Source organism: Malus domestica, chromosome 07 (genome assembly GCF_042453785.1).
Source record: "Malus domestica chromosome 07, GDT2T_hap1".
Lineage (NCBI taxonomy): Eukaryota > Viridiplantae > Streptophyta > Magnoliopsida > Rosales > Rosaceae > Malus > Malus domestica.
In genome coordinates this window covers 24,360,280-24,380,046 of record NC_091667.1, presented here as the reverse complement: position 1 = coordinate 24,380,046, position 19,767 = coordinate 24,360,280, and the positions used below count along the sequence as shown (strand labels likewise).

Here is a 19,767-nt window from a genome sequence, read left to right as displayed (position 1 = left end):
CAAATAAACCTTGCTATGTAAAACTTTTTTCTTCTGTTTCTGTTTCCTTTTTTTACTTTTACTAGCACACAGTTCACAACAGTATAGTAAGCATTTGCACGAATGTTAAAAAAGGCACTCAAAGAAGCACTTTTAGATTTTGTTTTACCAGGCCACAATTCATAAAGGTAGAATAAGCACCGTGCACGAATGTGAAAAAAGCACTCATAGAAGCACTTTTAGATTTTAGCTTACAAGAACAGAAGAGGAGAAAAGGGGGAAGGGGGGCGGGCGCTCTCAAGATAAGATAGATTCCAAGGAAGAAACATGCCATGTTAAACTACATTATTATCACTCGGAGAAGCACTCAAAATTCAAAAATAGTCGGTTGATGATGCAAAAAAAAAACAGAAAGGATAAGCCCCTGAATTTGACTTGCCATCCGAAAATGCCGTCTCGACCAACCATATCCTATCCAACGATTCTCTCCATAATTTTCTCCTTTTCTTTTCTTTCCGACATCATCTCCATCAAGGAAGAAACTTTGGTAGAGCAGCCTGACTATAATAAATATCACATTGAGCAAGACTCTCGTGGAGTCGCATGAACTAAACCACAATGGGTCCTATTCCTTGTGCGAAAAATGCCTTGTAGACGATCTAGTTGATAAATTTATACCTTTTGTGAGAAGTGACCTGCAGACAACGTGATCCATCCTCCTACTCAAGTTTTTCTCCTCGATAAACCTACCGATCTCAACCAATCAAAACATCCAAAACATGATCTTTCAAAGTCAAAAACACACTCAAAAACCACCTCACTCACTTGATAGTGTGCAAAACCCAAAATTATGTCATCTTAAGGATCAAGAAACCTATAATAATGCAGATAAATAAAAGCATATGTGGGGACCACAGAAGCAATCAAACAATTTGAGAAAATTTTTCCCAAATTTGTTTTGTTTGAATTTTATAATAATGTTAATAATAAGGGTAGTGATAATAGAGCGCCACCATGATTGGTGGTAACGTACAAAATAAAAATAATTAAGAGAGACAAGAATATTGTGTTTGAAGATGATGAAGAGCTTGGTCCAGCACCGTTCCCAAATATCATTCCGAAATAGTCATCGTCATTGCCCTTGCCGTTCGATCCTCCACTGCCACTGGTGGTGCTGCCGCCGTCGGTGATGGTCCCATCATCGGGGCTTGTTACGCGACTGCTCTCCCTACAACATGACAACAGGGTTGAAAGTTACAACCGGATAAGTAAATGAATAACAAAAGGACATGAATGGTGACATTTGGTGCAACAGAAGAGTCCATGAAAATAAACCCCAAACAATAACAATCTGCAACAAGTTTTAAGATGTAGCGACGTCTGCGAAGAACATGAACAGTTGCCTAACGTGTATGAGGACGACTGCCGTTAGCCTTCACCAGTAAACAATCTAGAGATTGGGAAGGGGCTGGTGCCATAGGGGATAGGAGGGGGCTGTGGGGGGAGGCTTCCTAGTTTGGCAAGTCCTTTCTCAAGTTGTTGGAATTGCTTTAGCCGTTTTGGGATAAAGGATTGGAAAACAATGCAGCAAAGAAACAATCCGAGGGAAAGTCAGATAAGAAATCTGCTGAAATTTTGACAGAATTGGAAGCAATCTTCGGCGAAAGTAGTACAAACAGCTAGCTGGAGATCGTTATGCCAGCGTTCGTCAATATTTATTTTTCTCAATCCATGGCCGGAAAAGCGAATGATACACATTGTCAGTATCTAGCAAGACCAGGAATAAGAACATACTAAACCATCCCCACATATCACCCCAACTCAAGCCCGACATGGTTCATTAACCCCCCAATCCTCGAATCACTCTAGCCTATGGTTCATGGACTTGGGTTGTTCCGGCTCGTTGATCAATAATATCATTCACACACCCATTTTTACTTCTCATACATCCCTCTCAATTTCTGAGTGTCGGATTTAATAAACTAAAGAAGAGTAATCTACAAAAACCCCATAGAGTAATCTAATCTGAAAACTAAAAGGACTGAATGACATCAAAGTTAAGAATCAGTCAGTTAAAAAAAGAAAGGAAAACATATTTGTTTTTTAAAAAAGGGAAAGGTCTCACAGTCAAGACTCAGGACCTGGGGTCCAATGCTCAATGCCAATGCATGGGCAAGTTGTCCATATCTAGATTTGGTTATTATCATATCACAGGAGTGGACCCAATAGCAAAATAAAATGCAGGGGCGGGCCCATACATCTGAAAAATCGTATAAAAGGACCCCACACTTGCTGGCTGAAAAGCAGATGATGGGAATATGTGAGTCACCTTCCCAATGCAGAGCACAGGAAGCCATGGCCAAACCTGGGCCTCCTCCTACAGCACAAGCATCACTAAAACAAGAAGGCTCCACATGCAAAACTTTTGCACTTTTCCTCCTCCTTACACGCGCTTACACTTCACTAATCTAAACATCTCACAAGCTTCTTCTAATGGGGACACTCTTTATTAGTTGTTGACAATGTTGCACCAATCTTCCCCCCCCCCACAACAAAGATAAACCTACCTATCCCTCCCCACTGTAACTGCATCTCAAGCACAAGGGCATTTTTGGTATTCAGTTGATCCCGAAATAGTTAATAAATTAGTGATTTTAACACTCCCACTTTTTCCTTTGTCCCAAGTTCTGCTTTAATTTTAATTTATTCAATTAAAATGCTTAAACAACTAGTAGTGAAAAATCACTTCCCGTCCAGTAGTAAAAGAGAAATGCTAAGGAGATTCAAAAATGATATTATTAATAAATTCTCTGCCATCTCACATTTTTTACATAATATTTTACAATACTGGTACGGAAATTAATATTAAATAAAATATACCAAAGACTCAATAAAGAATCTCGTTAACATTTCTAATACTAAAATAGAGTGTTTATTTTCATACACTTTATCATTTGCACCATTTGTTGGTTTGTAAAATAAGATGGTCTTTTGAGAAGGTCAAACGCCCAAGAAGCCTAGAAAGCATCAAATGACAAAAACAAGAGTGGGTGGACATACTTGCATATAAATCCCAAGGTCACAGCTTAATTGTTTAAAATTAAGCAAAAGCAGATTTGTAATTTAATAAGCTGTAATTAATGAGAATGGTACATTGGGTGCTTTTTGCCAAGCAGAAAAGTAGAAGTGGAAAGACAACGGGCAACACTAGGACTTAGACAACTCAAACAACTGTAAGGCTGCTATCTATCAGCGGCTAGATTCCCAATGGCCCCATCATGATCACGTGCACCCATACAAAAACCCTACTCCATTTTCCCACTCTTTTCATTTCCACATAACTACACTAACTACACTACTAATAATAAAAATCGTTTTCGGATAACTAAAAACGCTTGTCTTACAGTAAAATTGTTCTCTTAGCCTTTTAAGTGCTTTTATGAGAACCATTTTAACTTGTAAGTGTGTAATAGAAAGACATCTAACAAAAGTGCTTCCTACCCAAAAAAGCCACCCAGTAAGAAAAAGAAAAAAAAATAAAATAAAATAAAAAAAAGACAGTATCATGCAATGCAAGGGTACTTTGGTCATTTTGTCCAAATTTTCTATCAGTAAGACAGTTAATGTGGCAGGTAGTACAGTTGAGAAAGTAAAGAAGGGAAGGGTGTTGTGGTAATTTTACGTACCTTGGATCACCGAAAACACCGGCGTTGGCTGTGATTCGTTCGATGAGAGCAACGGACTTGGGCTCGATGCTTGAGGCCTTGGCGTACTGAGTGCTCATTCCCGCGCCGGACGGCACGAAAAACGCGCCGTTTACCATTATGTCCCCCTCCGTCCTCCAATTCCAGTCTGACCAGTCCCCCTCGTTCGTGTCCACGCGCTTTGTCACCTGTGCACAACAGGCGCGAACAAAAATATCATAAAACAATTTGGTCTTTTGACTCTCACCAGGTCATGCCAAACGAACAGCTGCCTCCACATGCACACTGTCAGGCACTACTGTCTCTGTCAATGGTGCCCTTTTCACTTTCAAACAATCACACATACAAACGTAAAACCTTTTCTCTCCCTAAACTCATGTTTTAAGAGCATAAAACATTTGTGACGGTATTACAAATCAATCTTATTATTATACATTTTATTCAAGTATGCAAGTTAAACGCCAGTGCAAGTGGGACGATGTATCGCACCATGTGACCCCTTTTTCCCATTTGACATGTAGGCATTAAAGAGACAACCGATGCCACCTGGAAGCGCGTGACTATAACAAACCCAACGCGCCGCCCACTGGGCCCGCCAAAGAACAAATTCTCAAAATCATGAAACAATCATGCTAACCTTTTTCAATTTTCCCTCTAATCCGAACGTAAAATTAAAAAAGACACGAACTTTACAAAAATTACAATTCTTACCTCCTTGGCGTTCTGGTCCTGAGGAGCAGTGTAGCGGTTCCCCTGGCTGTTGATGGTGGGGTTACCGCTACCGCCGATAGCATACATCTCCCACCGCGTGAAGTCGTTGTTCACCACGTGGATGTACCCGCGTCTGCACCGCGGCATACGCTGCACCAGCGCCACACCGAAGTGGTTAAACGCAATCGTCACCTGCATCCCGCTGTCCGGCTGGTACTTGTCGTCGTGGCCCAATAGCATCACCTCGTCGTGGTGGGCGAAGTAGTTGTTGGAAATCGTGATTCCGGTGGACCCCATGATGGCGTCGATCAGTCCGTCGGCGCAGAACGAGAGGGAGCAGTGGTCGATCCAGATTTTGCGAGCGCCGAAGAGGGAGATGCCGTCGCCGTCCGATTTGCCGCGCCAGCCAACGTGGGTGGGGCTGGAGGCGATGTTGGTGTTGCCGGCGGGCTTGCAGTGGTGCACGTGGATGTTGTGGATGATGATGTTGGAGACGTACTGGAGGGTTATGCATCCACCGCCGGTGACGTGGACGTTGACGCCGCGGCCGTCGATGGTCTTGAAGCTGTTGACAATGAGCTCGTATTTGAGCTTGATGGTCATGTCGGCGGAGAAGATGATCCAGAGGGGCTCGGTTTGGATGACGGCGTGGCGGAGCGTGCCCGGAGTTGGGTTCGCCGGGTTGGAATCGGAGGAGTCGGTGACTATGTAGATCAGGCCCCCTTTGCCCCCCAAGGCGTCCATGCCGAACCCAATGCCGCAATCGGCGAGCCTTTGGCGGTTGTTGCTCCAGTCCTCGCAGCGCCAGCAGTCGTCGATTGGGTTACCGCTGAGGCACTTGCTTTGGTCCTTGACATCAATGGACAGCATTTGGCGCCTGGAAACAGACGCATTGACTCTCCTGAACACAAAAAACAGAGTGCCCTGTTTGGTTAGTGGGAAAATGAGGTAAAATGCAGAAAAAATTAGCTGAACCCAGATTGGGATTTTTGGTCTAACAGCTTAAAATGTATGATTTGTGAAAAACCCAGAAGGGATTTTTGAAAGCAGTGTGTGCCAGAGCATTAAACACCAAAATGTACCAAACCCAGACAGGGGTTTTAGCTGAAAAATGGGGAGCCAAGACGAACCCTTTTTGCAAAATAAAGAAAAATGAGCAAAACCCAGTTTGCAAAATCGAAAATGAGCAGACCCCAGATGGGGATTTGAGTAACTTGGGGGCAGAAATGAGGGTTCTAACCTTTGAACTTCATAAACAACAGCATCAGGGTCTGGGTGCTGGTGAGGGAGGGTGAGGTTCAAGGAGGAAGAAGAAGCTTTAGAGAGAAGGGATAGAGAGAAACAAATTAAGAGAATGCAGGTGGTAGGAAGAAGCATTGTTGAACAATAATGAGGGGGGTTGGATTTGGATGGTTTGTTTGTTGTTGGGGTTTTATTGCATCTGTGTGCAAGACTCTTCCTTTGGAGGAGGATTAGAGGAAGATGTCTTGCTTACTTGGCTTGGCTGCCTCCCAGTAACAAAAACTTCGGAAGCTGCAAATTTGGGGAAATGTGAGGTGGGTTTATATAATAAACCATGATTAAATTAAGGGAAAAACTTGATTTAAATTATTAAATTGGGGGAAATGTGGTAACTTTTCTTCTAGGGTTCGAAAAGAAAGGAAGATTGGCTGCTGCCGTTGGCTCTTATAGGGACAGCCGTGGAGGCCGTCGGAGGAGGAGTAGGAGAGAGAAAGTGAGGAAGTCTCTCCTTCTCTCTCTCCAGAAATCTGCCTTGCACTCTTTCAGTCACTCACATTCTTACCTTGTATGCTAATCTAGGGTGAGAGCTTATCCGAAATTTAGATTTTGTGCTGGGATTAAGATTCTTTGAGGAAAGTTATGAATGTTGTTATCCTGAGATGTAAATTATAGCCTCTTTCGGGTTCTAGTGTGGACAAGAACCCTTTCCGCTTTTGGTGATGTGATTAGAAAAGATTTTGGAGGTTAATTAAAACTTTGCAGGCTTTTTTTTTTTTTTTTTTTTTTACCAAAAATAAAAGATTTGCAGGCTTTCAGTAATTTTCTTTTTTTGCCCGGTGAAAAACGGAGGCGCCGTGGCTGCCGTTAGAGCAACTTTAGCATGGTAAAGGTCCTTTAAGGCAACTCACTATTGAATAGTTTCTAGTGAACATTAATTATCTTTAATGAACACTAACTGTCTTTTGCATCTTCATCTCTAAGAGCAACTCCAGTGTTGCAAAGGCCTCCCAAGGCAAGTCACTATTGAATAGCCTTAATGAACAGTAACTGATTTTGCATCTTCACCCCTACATTGAATAGTCATGGCAATAAACAATAAAATATTAGTATTTTTTATTTTATAAAATAATACAAAATAATTTTATTTGTAATTTCAGATATGATTTTTAATCATTCTTGTTGCGCCACGTGTCATTATCTGAGAAGACAATTTTTGGGGAAAGATATCGATAAGATATTTATCCAATGTTGTTGTGCCACGTGTCGTTACCTTTTCAGAATTGTTGAGGATGGATTTCCGATTAGATTTTTAACCAATCACGTTGCACCACGTGTTACAATATGTTTACAATATTTGAGGATAGATTTCGATCAGATTTTTAACGAATGACGACATGCCACGTGGCATTATCTACAACCTAATCATTTTTTTTTCCTTCATATAACCCACCATCCATCCTAAGAAATCACACATTAAAATCAAAATCAAAATCTCTATCATTGTTCATAGTTTCTGCTTCCTTGTTACAATGTCTTCTTCTTCAAGGATGTTGTAGGAAATCGAGGAGCAAGAGAAAGAATTGTTTAAGTAAGGGGAATAAATGTTCAATCTCTAGGTGGCCCAAAATGAGATGGAAGAGGATGAGGATGAGGAGCGTAAAAAGAGAGATGATGAAGCAAGAAGTCAAAGAGCCTCACATTCCCGTCGAGTCATCCAAGATGTGGCTCAGATCTGCAGGCCCAGATATTTCGCAAACATTGATAGAATCAGGTAACGACGAGGTAAGGATCTTTTGGACGATTATTTTGTCTATAACAGTGCATTCCTTGATACATACTTTAGACGTCATTTTAGAATGGAACGATATTTGTTCAACAAAATCATGATTGCTGTTTGCAACCATGATTCTTACTTTGTGCAAAAGAATGATGTTTTTGGTGTTACGAGTCCCCTTCATGAGCAAAAAATTACTGCTGCCTTGCGGATGCTTGCATATGGAGTATCTGTAGACCAAACGGATGAGATAGCGAGGATGGGGAAATCAACCATTATTGAGTCCCTGATGAGCTTTTGCTCCGTAATCGAATCTCTCTACACTACAGAATACCTCTAGAGACTTACTAAGATGGACTTGCAAAAGCTCCCGAAGAGGGCCAAGATGCTAGGTTTTCCTGGGATGATTGGAAGCATCGACTGTATGCATTAGACCTGGAAAAACTGTCCAAGTGCATAGCGATGAGCTTATGGGGATAGAAAATGAGCAAAAAGTATCATTTTAAAGGCAATGACATCATTTGATACATGGATTTGACACGTTTTTTTTGGTGTTCCAGGGGCTCAAAATGACCTCAATGTCCTTACTTGTGCATGAAGTGTCTGCACAATGCAGGAGAGATTATAATCAAAGTAGCTAATGTAAATTTGGGTATAGTACTAAGAAATAAATAATATATTGTTACCTGATCCGCTAAATTTTCCCCACTTTGAAGATTACTACCAGCTTGTGCCAATGCGTCTCTCCACATACTAAACGATTGGATGAGTATTCTCCAACGACTGGACATCGATTCTTTTGTTCTTTTCCCACCAATTTTCTCAAGATAATTGGTATGAATAAGACTCCACATTTCTCGCAACTGCATCTCATTACTTGTAATCGGATCATGAGTAACTTCAACCTAGCTAGAACACAACGTAACATCTTCAATAAGCATCTAATTCGTACCTGCATCATTAGTTATTTTGTTGGAAACCAATTGGATTGAAACTTCAAGAGAAAGATTGCAATATGGTTGAAAGTATTTGAGAAAATATGAAATTGTGGTGTAAGGTAGAAGATAATGAGAAAGTATTTATAGAAAAGAAAAATCAATTTTTATAAAAAAAATAAAAATTTAACATTTATTTTAGATTTTTTTATTAACTTAATTAATTTCTGTCGTTGGATTAAAAAAATTTCAAATCCAACCTTCCAGATTGTGACACATGGCATAACGGTGAAATTTCAGAACTTTTTTAATCTATAAAGGCGAATAACGTGGACCGTTGATCTCAAATCCAACAGCTGAAATTAATGAAGCTTTAATTTTTTTTTTACCATTGGAAATCCAACGATCCACAAAAATTAATCGTTGAAATCCAACGGATGCAAAGCTTCCACGTGGCCTCCAACGGTAACATTATGCAGGCCTGCGCCGCGGGCCCCAACACCTGAAAACTTGTCGGGGACACGGCCCCATACGCGCATGTTATGCATTTGCCTGACTAAAAAAATATTAAAACGTGGCTGACGTCGCCCTGACATCAGCTTTGTGTCACCTCCACCTCGAGCTCTTGGGCCACCGATTCTAGCTCGAGCCCTCTCCTACGCTATCAGGCCATCTCCAACTGATGGCTAGCCAAATGACTCGTTTTAGCCCTCTGGCCCTCCAAGATTCTCCAAGATATTAATATTTTAATGAACAGTATATGGTCATATTTGCCTTCGTCTCCAATCGAGGGCCAAAGGGCTAGATGGCTCGTTTTAACCCTTTCACAAAAAATCGTCTCCAACCGAAGGCCAAACATAATTTATTATTTAAAAACTACAACTTAAATTCAAATCCAACGGCTAAGTGACGTCAGCATGATGTCAACTAGCCGTTGGTAGCCGACATCATGCTGACGTCAGCTAGTCGTTAGATTTGAATTTTTTTTTTGCTATAAATATAGTGGATATTGGGATATAATTCACATAACTTTGAATTCAATCTCTTTCAATTCAAGTTTGCAATGAATTCCAACTTTGGATCCTCTTCAGATTCCAACAGGGGGTCCTCATCCAATTCCAAAAGAGAAGCAAAATAGGCGCAAATGAGACGAGAAGATGAGGAGTCTGATGAAGAAGTTCAAGTAAGGCGCAACAAACAAAACATAGCAGCAGCCATGGCTGCGGCTATGATGTGTCAGCCAACTGAGGAACAACCTCAATGGGGTGGCTCTATTGCTGGTCGCTCTTACAAACCATGAAACAAAGCGATGACGCATGCCAATATGATGAACAACTACTTCGACCCCAACTCGGTGTACACAAAAGAGGATTTCAGACGTCGTTTCCGGATGAGGCGTCATGTCTTCGAGCGTTTACTTTGTGATGTTCAGCAGGTCAATCCGTACTTTCGACAGAAGTGGGACAGAGCAGGCCGCCCTAGTTTCTCACCTCATAAGAAGGTTACTGTTGCACTCTGAATGATGGCCTATGGCTCCCCAGCTGATTCGATGGATGAAACCCATGGTATGTCTGAGTCTACATGCCTTGATACTCTTCAAGAATTTTGTGACACAATTCTTCAGCTTTACAAAGACGAGTACCTCCGCGAGCCAAATCAAGAAGATTTTAATCGGCTCCTTCGCAAAGCTGAAGACCGTGGGTTTCCGGGCATGATAGGGTCATTAGACTGCATGCATTGGGATTGGAAGAACTGTCCCACTGGATGACAATGAGGCTTTAGCAGAAGGTTGAGAAAGCTAACTGTTGTGTTAAAGGCGGTTGCCTCATATGACACATGGATCTGGCATGCTTTCTTTGGAGTCCCTGGATCCCAAAATGACATTACAGTTTTTGGGCGTTCACTCATCTTCAATAACTTGACGGAAGGTAAAACACCTCAACTTGACTACTACATCAACGGCCGTCAATACAATATGGGATATTACTTGGCAAATGGCATCTACCCAAAGTGGGCGACACTTGTCTAAGCAATTCCAAACCCTAGGAATGATGCGGAAAAGTTGTTTACCATACACCAAGAGGCATATTGGAAAGATGTTAAGAGAGCTTTTGGTATTCTACAAGCACGGTGGAAGATCATCAGCGAACCGGCAAGAGGGTGGAGTCGAGAAAATTTGGACTCCATCATGATGTCTTGCATCATATTACACAATATGATAATGAAGGATGAGCGAGATGGGTATATTGATGGAGAGTCCGATGACGACCAAGAATATCCAAATAGGTCAAGAATGACTCGTGCAAAAATATATGATGAGCCTAATCTGCCTTTCAATCCAAGAACTGGTAGTATCTCTCTAGATGAGTACATGAGACTATAGAATGATACGTTCTCGTGCCACAAACAATTACCTACAACAAGATCTTGTTGCACATCTTTGGGCCCAAAGAAGCATTGAGTAAGTATTTACGTTTTATGTTTTTAAATGTTTTTAAAAATGTTGTTTAAGTTTCATGTTATATAATTTTTATGTTGGTTAATGTTATTTAATGTTGTTTCATATTGTTTGATGTTGTTTCATGTTACTTAATTTAATTTAATGTTGTATAATGGCTTAGGAAGTTATAGGAAAAATATATATTTTTAAAAAAATATGAAACAAATTTTGTGAAATAGAAGTTATAAGAAAAAAAATGGAATTTAAAAAAATATATGAAACAAATTTTGTGAAATAGAAGTTATAGGAAAAAAATGGAATTTAAAAAAAATATGAAATAAATTTTGTGAAATAGAAATTATAGGAAAAAATAGAAGTTATATGAAAAATTTTGTAAATAAAAAATAATAATAAAACTGTAAAAAAAAATAAAAAAATCAAATGCAACGGCTACTAGCCGTTTCATTTGAATTTTTTCTTAAGAAATCTTGTCGGTTATAACCGACAAGAATACATGCTATTATTTAGTATAAATGTATTACTGTCGGTTATAACAAAACATTAAAAAAAAAGGCTAGCCCCGAGCTGGCTGGCTGGCTGTATGCAACCAGCCCTCCAGCCCTCTCCGATTCTGTGGGGCCCTCCTAGATTCCAGAGCCCTCTGGCCTAGCCCCCGGTTGGTGACGATTTTCGGGCTATTTTCGGCCTTTTGGACCCTTCAGTTGGAGATGGCCTCACCCACCCCGTCTAGACGTCATTGCTGGGGCCATTGCCCCTTGTTCTCTAGCCGGTCCATCAGGTTACTCCACACGGTGGAGTTGCTCTAAGCTGAATAGTCATGACAATAGGTAATAAAATATTAGTATTTTTTATTTTATAAAATAATACAAAATAATTTTATTTGTAATTTCACATAAGATTTTTAATCGTTCTTCATGCGCCAAGTGTCATTATTCGAAAAGATAATTTTTGGTGATGGATTTTGATAAGATATTTATCCAATATCGTCGTGTTACGTGTCGTTACCTTTTCAGAATTGTTGAGGATAAATTTCTGATAAGATTTTTAACCAATCACGTCGCGCCATGTGTCACAATTTGTTTACAATCTTTGAGGATATATTTCGATCAGATTTTTAACAATGACGACATGCCACGTGACATTATCTACAACATAATCCTTTTTTTTTTCCTCCATATAACCCACCATCCATCCTAAGAAATCACACACCAAAATCAAAATCTCTATCATTATTCATAGTTTATGCTTTCTTCTTACAATGTCTTCTTCAAGGATGTTGTGGGAAATCGATGAGCAAGAGAAATAATTGTTTAAGTAAGGGGAAGAAATGTTCAATCTCCAGGTGGGCAAAAATGTGATGGAAGAGGAAGAGGATGAGGAGCGTAAAAGGAGAGATGACGAAGTAAGAAGCAAATCGGTAACATTTCAGAAATTTTGAGAGAAAGATTGGAATGTGGTTGAAAGTATTTAAGAAAATATGAAATTGTGGTGTAAGGTAGAAGATAATGAGAAGGTATTTATAGAAAAGTAAAATAATTTTTTTTTAATTTTTTCTAGATTGTTTTATTAATTTTTAACAATTTTTATTAACTTAATTAATTTCTGCCGTTGGATTAAAAAAAATAAATCCAACCTTCCAGATTGTGCCACGTGGCACAACGGTAACATTTCAAAATTTTTTAATGTGATTTCTTTTTTCAATTTTTAAAGGCGAATAACGTGAACCGTTGATCTCAAATCCAAAGGTTGATATTGCAAAAGGTTTTAAATTGTTTTTTACTGTTGAAAATCCAACGGTCCACAAAAAGTAACCGTTGAAATCCAACGGACGAGAATGTGCCACGTGGCCACCAACAGTAACATTTCTGCCATCTGCACGTTGGGCCCCAGTGTCTGAAATGTTGTCAGGGACGCGCCCCCACATGCGCGTATTATGCACATGCTTGACGGAAAAATAATTAAATTGTGGCTGACGTTAGCGCTGCATCACCTGGCCCTCGAACTCTCAGGCGACCGATTCTAGTCAGGTCTCTCACTCTGGCCCCTCTCCTTAATCGTCCACATGGGCTGGAGGTCTCTAGGGTCTTTAAAGTCGCCAGTCTATTGGGCTCTAGCTCCCGTTGGAGTTGCTCTTATAGGATGGATTATCTCCCCTATTTTTTTCCCTCGCTCCGTCCCTCCCTCCCAGTTTTTTTTCTTCTCTCTCTATTTTTTTTTTCTTTCTCTCCCTACAAAGATGAAATTTTGAGCATTCAAACAAAAGGGGTGAGAATGGAAGGAAAAAAAGAGAGAGAGAGTCCTTGTCCGTTATGAAAATTGCCCTTTTCGTACGAGAAAAATGTTATGGGTGGAATAAAATACTGAAAATATTGAACTGTACCAATTCTGTACTAAAACCAAAATTGAAAAATGATTGAAAAAAAAATAATGAAAAGTTCAGTACCATAAACCTAATTGAAATTGAACACACTTTGGTACAGGTATCGGTCTCATGTATACATTCTTCAATATGACCGAACTAAACCGAATATATATATGTAATATTAAAATAGGGTTTAGGAATTACATGGATTGTTGGATTGGTTGAAATTTAATCTCAACTGTTCAATCAAATTTAGGTAAGTTAACCATTTTCATTTTGTCATTCAACCTTCTCACTTCTCGAACTTGAACCTTCTCATCTCTCTCGACCCCGCCTTTCCTTTGCCCACCTTCTCCGAGCTTCGACTTTGGTCAGCGACCACACCATAACCTCTATAGCTTGATCAATCCACAGACAAACCACACAGATACATACTGCTACCTCTCTCTCCAATTCTCTCTCGATCGAGCGACTCTCAAGCCTTAAAATCGAAAGTTTTGTTTGGGATTTGGATTTTCTCTTAGTAAGTTTGTAAGTCATCTATGATTTTTCAATAATTTAAGATTGGCATTCAAAATCTAGGGTTTTGTTTCGAATTATTTTTCTGTAGTTGATTTCTAGGGTTTGTGAAATTGGGGTTTCAAGAATTTAATTACTGTTTCTAAAATTTTGATTGTTTTTGGATTTGAATTTAGATTTGGATTTCTGCAATTGGATTTGGAGTCTAATTTCAATTTCTGAGCATGAGTATTGTTTAATGTTTTTGCAGTTTGAATAATTTGACATGGCCAATCCTGAGTTGTACCGAAATTGTCGAGAATACCGAAATTTCGATTTGGTTTCGGTTTTTGGAATCTCATCCCAAAAGGTATCGGTTCAGTATTCGATTTGTTTTTTTTTTCAATTCGTGATCCCGAACCGAACCAACCCTAAAAAAAACAAAGATAACTTTTGATTTTTGGAAAACTTGAATATAAGTTCAATGTTGTGGCCTATTTTATCTGACAAAGGGAAGGGGCCAGTGGCAAGGAGAGAAGAGAGATATGTGTTTGTAGAATTGTGTAGAGGAATGTGTGTGTTATTCCCCCTACGTAGTGCCTTTATTTATAGTAATAAGAGGGAGAATAAATTCTTCATCCCCAAGGAATACAAGTCCATATAGGAAAGAATAACTTAGAATCAAATCTAATCTAGGATTTACACAATCACATTTAAACTAGAAAGTTTATAACTTTCCCCCTTGAGTGTGTAAATACTTAAGGTAGATTCGGCATCATGTAGAAGTTGAGGAAGTCGACTCGTCAGCATTGATTCTGGGAACACACAATTCTAAGGTAGGAAGTAAGTCTCATTAAAAAACCATATGGCTATGGTAAAAACCAAAGTAGGGACAAAACCAATAGTCTAAGGAAAAATGCGTGAGAAATGCAAAGTCAAATGAAACGTCTACAGGACGTCATCAGGGATATGATCAACCCAAAATGGATGCCTCATTAAAACCTAGTTATGTAGCAAAAACCCAGTGGAAAAAATGCTCCTAATTGTAAGGAAAAATAGTACATTAAGAGCAAGCAAGTATACTTCAGGATACTCCCCTTGAGTTTGACATAATTCTAAAGAGAACTAGCAATGTTACAACTCAAAAAGTTTACGCATGCCAATTCCTTAAACAACCTTCTGAAACGTCACCTTCGTTAGTGATTTGGTGAAGAGGTTGGTCATATTGTCTTGTGAACTAATTTGCATGACTTCAATCTTCTTCTGATCTTGTTGTTGATGTGAGAAGAACTTCAGCGTAATGTGCTTGGTGTTATCTCATTTGATGTAACCCTTCTTGAGTTGTTCAATGGATGCTGTGTTATCTTCATAAATCATCATCGAGACATTAACGACGGGGTAAAGATCGCAGGAGCTTCGAATATGGCCCACAACTGCTCTCAACAATAAACATTCCCGAGTTGCTTCATGTAAGGCAAGAATTTCAGCATGGTTAGACAACATAGCAACTAAGGTCTGTTTAGTTGACCTCCAAGAGATTGCGGTGCCTCCAACGGTAAAAACATAACCCATTTGAGAGCGCACCTTGTGTGGATCATATAAGTATCTTGTGTCGGTATAACCAACAAAGCGAGAATCAACTCGAGATAAAGGGGTGCAACATCACTCGATGATCTGTAGGGATAGACCCAAATCCGTAGTACCCTTAAGGTAGCGAAAAATATCTTTAACACCAGTTCAATGTCTGCGTGTTGGTGCATTACTATATCTTGCCAAAAGATTAACAACGAATGAGATGTTGGGTCTAGTGCATTGAGCTAAGTACAATAAAGCGCCTATCACACTTAGATAAGGAACTTCAAGCTCTAAAATCTCTTCATCATCCTCATTCGAACGAAAGGAATCTCGTTTTGCATGTAGCGATCAAACGACCAAATGACGACTCGAAGGCTTCGCTTTATCCTCGTTAAAACGGCGCTCTATCTTGAGAGCGAGACAGTATCGAGTCTTTCCTAGATCTTTCATCTTAAATTCCAACTTCAAGTGCGCGGCAGTTCTAACGAGTTCATCAGGAGTTCCGATAAGGTTCATGTCATCAACATATACTACAACAATCACAAAATCGGAATGTGACTTCTTAATGAACACACAAGGATATAGTTCGTTGTTCACATATCCCTGACTAGTCAAATACTTACTCAAACGGTTATACCACATTCTTCCGGATTGCTTCAAACCGTAGAGTGAACCCCTCAACCAAATTGAAAGCATGTTTCGGGGTTTGGAAATATTTGATCCAGTCAATTTAAGTCATTTGGGAACTTTCATATAAATTTCCGTATCAAAATCTCTATAGAGATACGTAGTTACTATGTCCATCAGCTGCATACTCAGTTTTTTGAAAGCTACCAAACTGATAAGGTAGCAAAAAGTAATCACATCCATAACGGGTGAATAAGTTTTATTATAATTAATCCTGGGGCATTGTGAGAATCATTCTGCAACAAGAAGAGCTTTGTAACACACAATTTCGTTTTTCTTATTACTCTTGCAAACAAAAACCTACTTGTAGCCGACGAGCTTCACATGTCAAGGAATGGGAGCTACAGGTCCAAACACCTTACGTTTCACAAGCAAATCGAGTTCAACTTAGATTGCTTGTTTCCAGTTTGACCAATTGGTTCTACGTTGATATTCATCAACGGAACAGGGTTCAATGTCATCGCTCAACATAATCTCAGTAGCTACTGCATATGCTAATGCATCGTCTACAATCATCTCATTTCTACACCACGCATCATCTAAGTTAACATAATAAACTGAAATCTCACAATTCTCGGGAGGTAGATTCATCTCTTCAAGGATGCTTCCGTAATCTAGAATTTCTTCATGAGTTGGATAGAATGAGTAAGCGACAGTTGGATTCACGGTAGACTCTTCAGGTGCCTATGCTATGGGTTTCCTCTTCTGGGGGTGTGAATCATTTAAACCAAGAGGTCTGCCATGCTTTTGTGTAGGGGCAGATGATTGGCTAGCCACTAATGTAGGTGGATCACCAAAGTTGGAGTCCCGAGTCTCTAGGAGGAAAATCCGTCGTATATTTGGTACATCTATCTTTGCAGGCACATTCGCAGCTAGAATATGTGATCTTATCACTCGCGCTAGATTGGTGAAAGATCTAGTATACTCTTATCTATGTTTTGGAGATCTAATATGCGTTGCACTTAAGTTTCAGACTAAGCGGTGTAATGATCTAAATGAGACAAAGTGGGAGTCATCCACGATAATTCGCATTGTTCTTCAGGAACGTTGATGTTCTTATTTCCCCTAATTACAGGAAAACTGTCTCATAGAAGTGACAATCCGCAAAATGAGCGGTAAACAGATCACCTATCAAAGGTTCTAAATAATGAATAATCGAAGGAGAATCATATCTGACATAGATTCCCATCCTTTGCTGATGCCCCATTTTTTTACGTAAGGGCGGCGAAATCAACACATAGACCTCACAACAAAAAACGTGCAAATGCGATATGTCAGATTTGTATCCGGTAACCAACTAAATGGCACTATATGGTTGGGTCGCAATAGGAATTAGGTGGACCAACATGGCTGCATGCAATATTGCATGGCCCCAAGCAACGATTGGGGGCTTGGTACGTAAAACCAACGATCGAGTAATCATTTGTAAGCGCTTAATGAATACCTATGCCAGGACGTTCTGGGTGTGAACAAGGGGTACTGGATGTTCAACTTCAACCCCAACTGACATGCAATAGTCATCAAAAGTTTTAGATGTGAATTCTCCAGCATTATCCAATCGAATAAATTTGATTGGATAATCAGGGTGATAAGCCCTGAGCTTGATAACTTGAGCCAATAATTTGGAGAATGCAGTGTTCCTTGTGGACAACAAGCACACGTGTGACCAACGTGTGAAGGCGTCAACCAAAACCATAAAATATCTAAATGTCTGCATGGAGGTTGAATCGGTCCACAAATATCCCCATGAATCCTTTGTAAAAAATAAAGAGGATTCGAACGAATCTTGTCATAAGAAGGCTTAATAATAAACTTTCTCATTAAACATGTTTAACATGCGATTCCTTGAATCGAACCTAAACTTCGGGTTAATGGATGCATGTATGATGATTTAAGGATATGGTGCATCGATGTTCATCCAGGATGTCCCAAACAATCATGCCAAAATGTAATTTCGTGCACGGTCCCAGAGGTAGGGCTGGCTACATAGTGGCTTTCTATGGGGCGTATGGTCGTAGTATACAGAACACTCGGAATACGCTCCATCTTCTCTAGAATACACTTTTGGCCATATTCGTAGAAAGTTATGCACAAAAATTCAACTCCATTTTCTACATAGGTTTCAATGTGGTAATTATTATCTTTAATGTCCTTGAAACTCAACAACATTCTTTCGGAACGCGGAGAATAGATTTCCTCATCAATGGTCAAACTTGTACCATTGGACAACATTATACATGCCTTACCGTATCCTTTAATCAGGTTGGATGGGCCGTGGACTTGAATGCTTAGGCATCGAACTACAAACACAAACCCAGTCCGCACCGTTTCTCCAGTGATTTTTCGTCATTCCGACTAGGTGAGTCAAGGAACTCTCTCAATCTTTCTCATCTCACCATCCTAAGTCTAATTCATAGGTTAAATGTGCATGTTGGTGATGTTTTTGGTGTAGGAAACACCTTAGAACTCAAACCCAATTTCTCCAGTGAGAACCCGGCGGCTTTCGAGCCATTTTCAGGCAAAATCATGTCGGTGCCGAGGAAACCAATGGTATTATTCGAATCCTTGTTCCCTGATCTTCATTTTGGTATAATACATGGCTAGGGTTAGTAAAGGTTTTGTTAGTCGGAGCTTCTCAGAATCCGGACCCATGGGCGTAAGCCCAAACCAGGCCCAAAACCTTAAGCCAAGCCTTTTGGCCTTTGTCCCAGGTCGGCCCATTTCTGAATTAGGCTCAAAATATTCTCTGGAATATTGGTTACGTTGATTTTTTGAAATTTTCTCGAAAACCCTCCTAGGCTAATTTCGACGCCCCGAGTCCGTTTTTGACATCCATTTAGTCAAATTCCAAAGTTTTAACATGGTTGACCACCAAGGCGGCTCGGTTGACTTTTAGGGTCGACCGTTGACTTTTTGTTGACTTTTTATAAAATTTGCCCGATACCCTTCTTAGCTTATTTTGACGCGGTAATTTCAAATCCGCACTCTGTTTTCCCAAATTTAATTGTCTTAGAGGAGTTTTATTAATGGGTCCTAATATTATGCTTAGGTGCGATTACTATCGGAGACTCTGGCTTTCTTAGCTCAAACGGATATGACATCGTAAGTAACTGTGGGTGAGTCTTTTCTTTTATATAGTGTATGTATACTTGCTAGTTTCCATTTATATCTTTGGTAAATAATTTTCTACGTTGCAACTAGATTAAGGTAACGTATATAAAAATTAACGTGTTGACGGCATCCATGCAATTATACTACGTCCTACCGGGCACATAGGTATGTGTATTAGTATGGATTCTTTAATGGTATTTACGGTTATGAATAGTATTTCACTAACTAGGGTTATTGAATTATCGAATTATCGATTTACCATTGCATGATTATATTTATGCTATCTGCTCATCGTTTGTTGCACCGATGTTAGTACTCGCCCAGGCCAGGGCCAGTCTTTCATGTGTATGTGCACCTCGCACCGTATGCTCACTTTGGATCCATTGTAGGTGTCAGTCTCGTCCTAGATTGCTATAAGCAATTATGACTCGTATGTGCTGCGCATAGCGCCAGTCTTCACGTGATAGGTAGTACTAGAGCCTAAATCATTATTACACCCAGTCATGTTCATGGCAGAATACCTCTGCATGAACTCGTGTGTCAGCAATGCTCGATGAGCATTTGATATGACATGTTTGCTTATGCGAGATTATGCGGTTACGAACGTGATGTGTTTACTTACGAAATATTGTGTCGTATTGAATTCTTAAGCTAATGCAGGCTATGGTAAGTATTTTCATACTATATGTAGTATGTATATTTGGAAACTATACTTGTTTTACGGCGAA

The 19,767-nt window shown here is 39.7% G+C and overlaps 3 protein-coding genes across 4 annotated transcripts; 2 read left to right on the top strand and 1 right to left on the bottom strand.

Moving 5' to 3' along the window:
* Positions 1–897: 897 nt before the first annotated feature.
* On the bottom strand, positions 898–6,376 carry LOC139197429 (probable pectate lyase 12). Of its 2 annotated transcripts, none has more exons than XM_070824836.1 (4): positions 5,635–6,376; positions 4,395–5,295; positions 3,666–3,871; positions 898–1,207 (listed from the first exon to the last, which is right to left on the bottom strand). In XM_070824836.1, the coding sequence occupies exons 1-4, from the start codon at positions 5,769–5,771 to the stop codon at positions 949–951; spliced, it is 1,503 nt and encodes a 500-aa protein (XP_070680937.1). In that variant the 5' UTR covers positions 5,772–6,376; the 3' UTR covers positions 898–948. The 2 variants fall into 2 exon arrangements, with proteins under 2 accessions (XP_070680937.1, XP_070680938.1); XM_070824837.1 differs by having other exon boundaries at positions 6,199–6,360.
* An 891-nt stretch (positions 6,377–7,267) lies between these two features.
* Positions 7,268–7,750, top strand: LOC139197773 (uncharacterized). The gene is made up of 2 exons (XM_070825736.1): positions 7,268–7,407; positions 7,492–7,750. Exons 1-2 carry the CDS (start codon positions 7,268–7,270, stop codon positions 7,748–7,750), a joined length of 399 nt encoding a protein of 132 aa, XP_070681837.1.
* A 1,904-nt stretch (positions 7,751–9,654) lies between these two features.
* Positions 9,655–10,113, top strand: LOC139197772 (uncharacterized). The gene is made up of 2 exons (XM_070825735.1): positions 9,655–9,846; positions 9,970–10,113. The coding sequence occupies exons 1-2, from the start codon at positions 9,655–9,657 to the stop codon at positions 10,111–10,113; spliced, it is 336 nt and encodes a 111-aa protein (XP_070681836.1).
* The last annotated feature ends 9,654 nt before the right edge of the window (positions 10,114–19,767 follow it).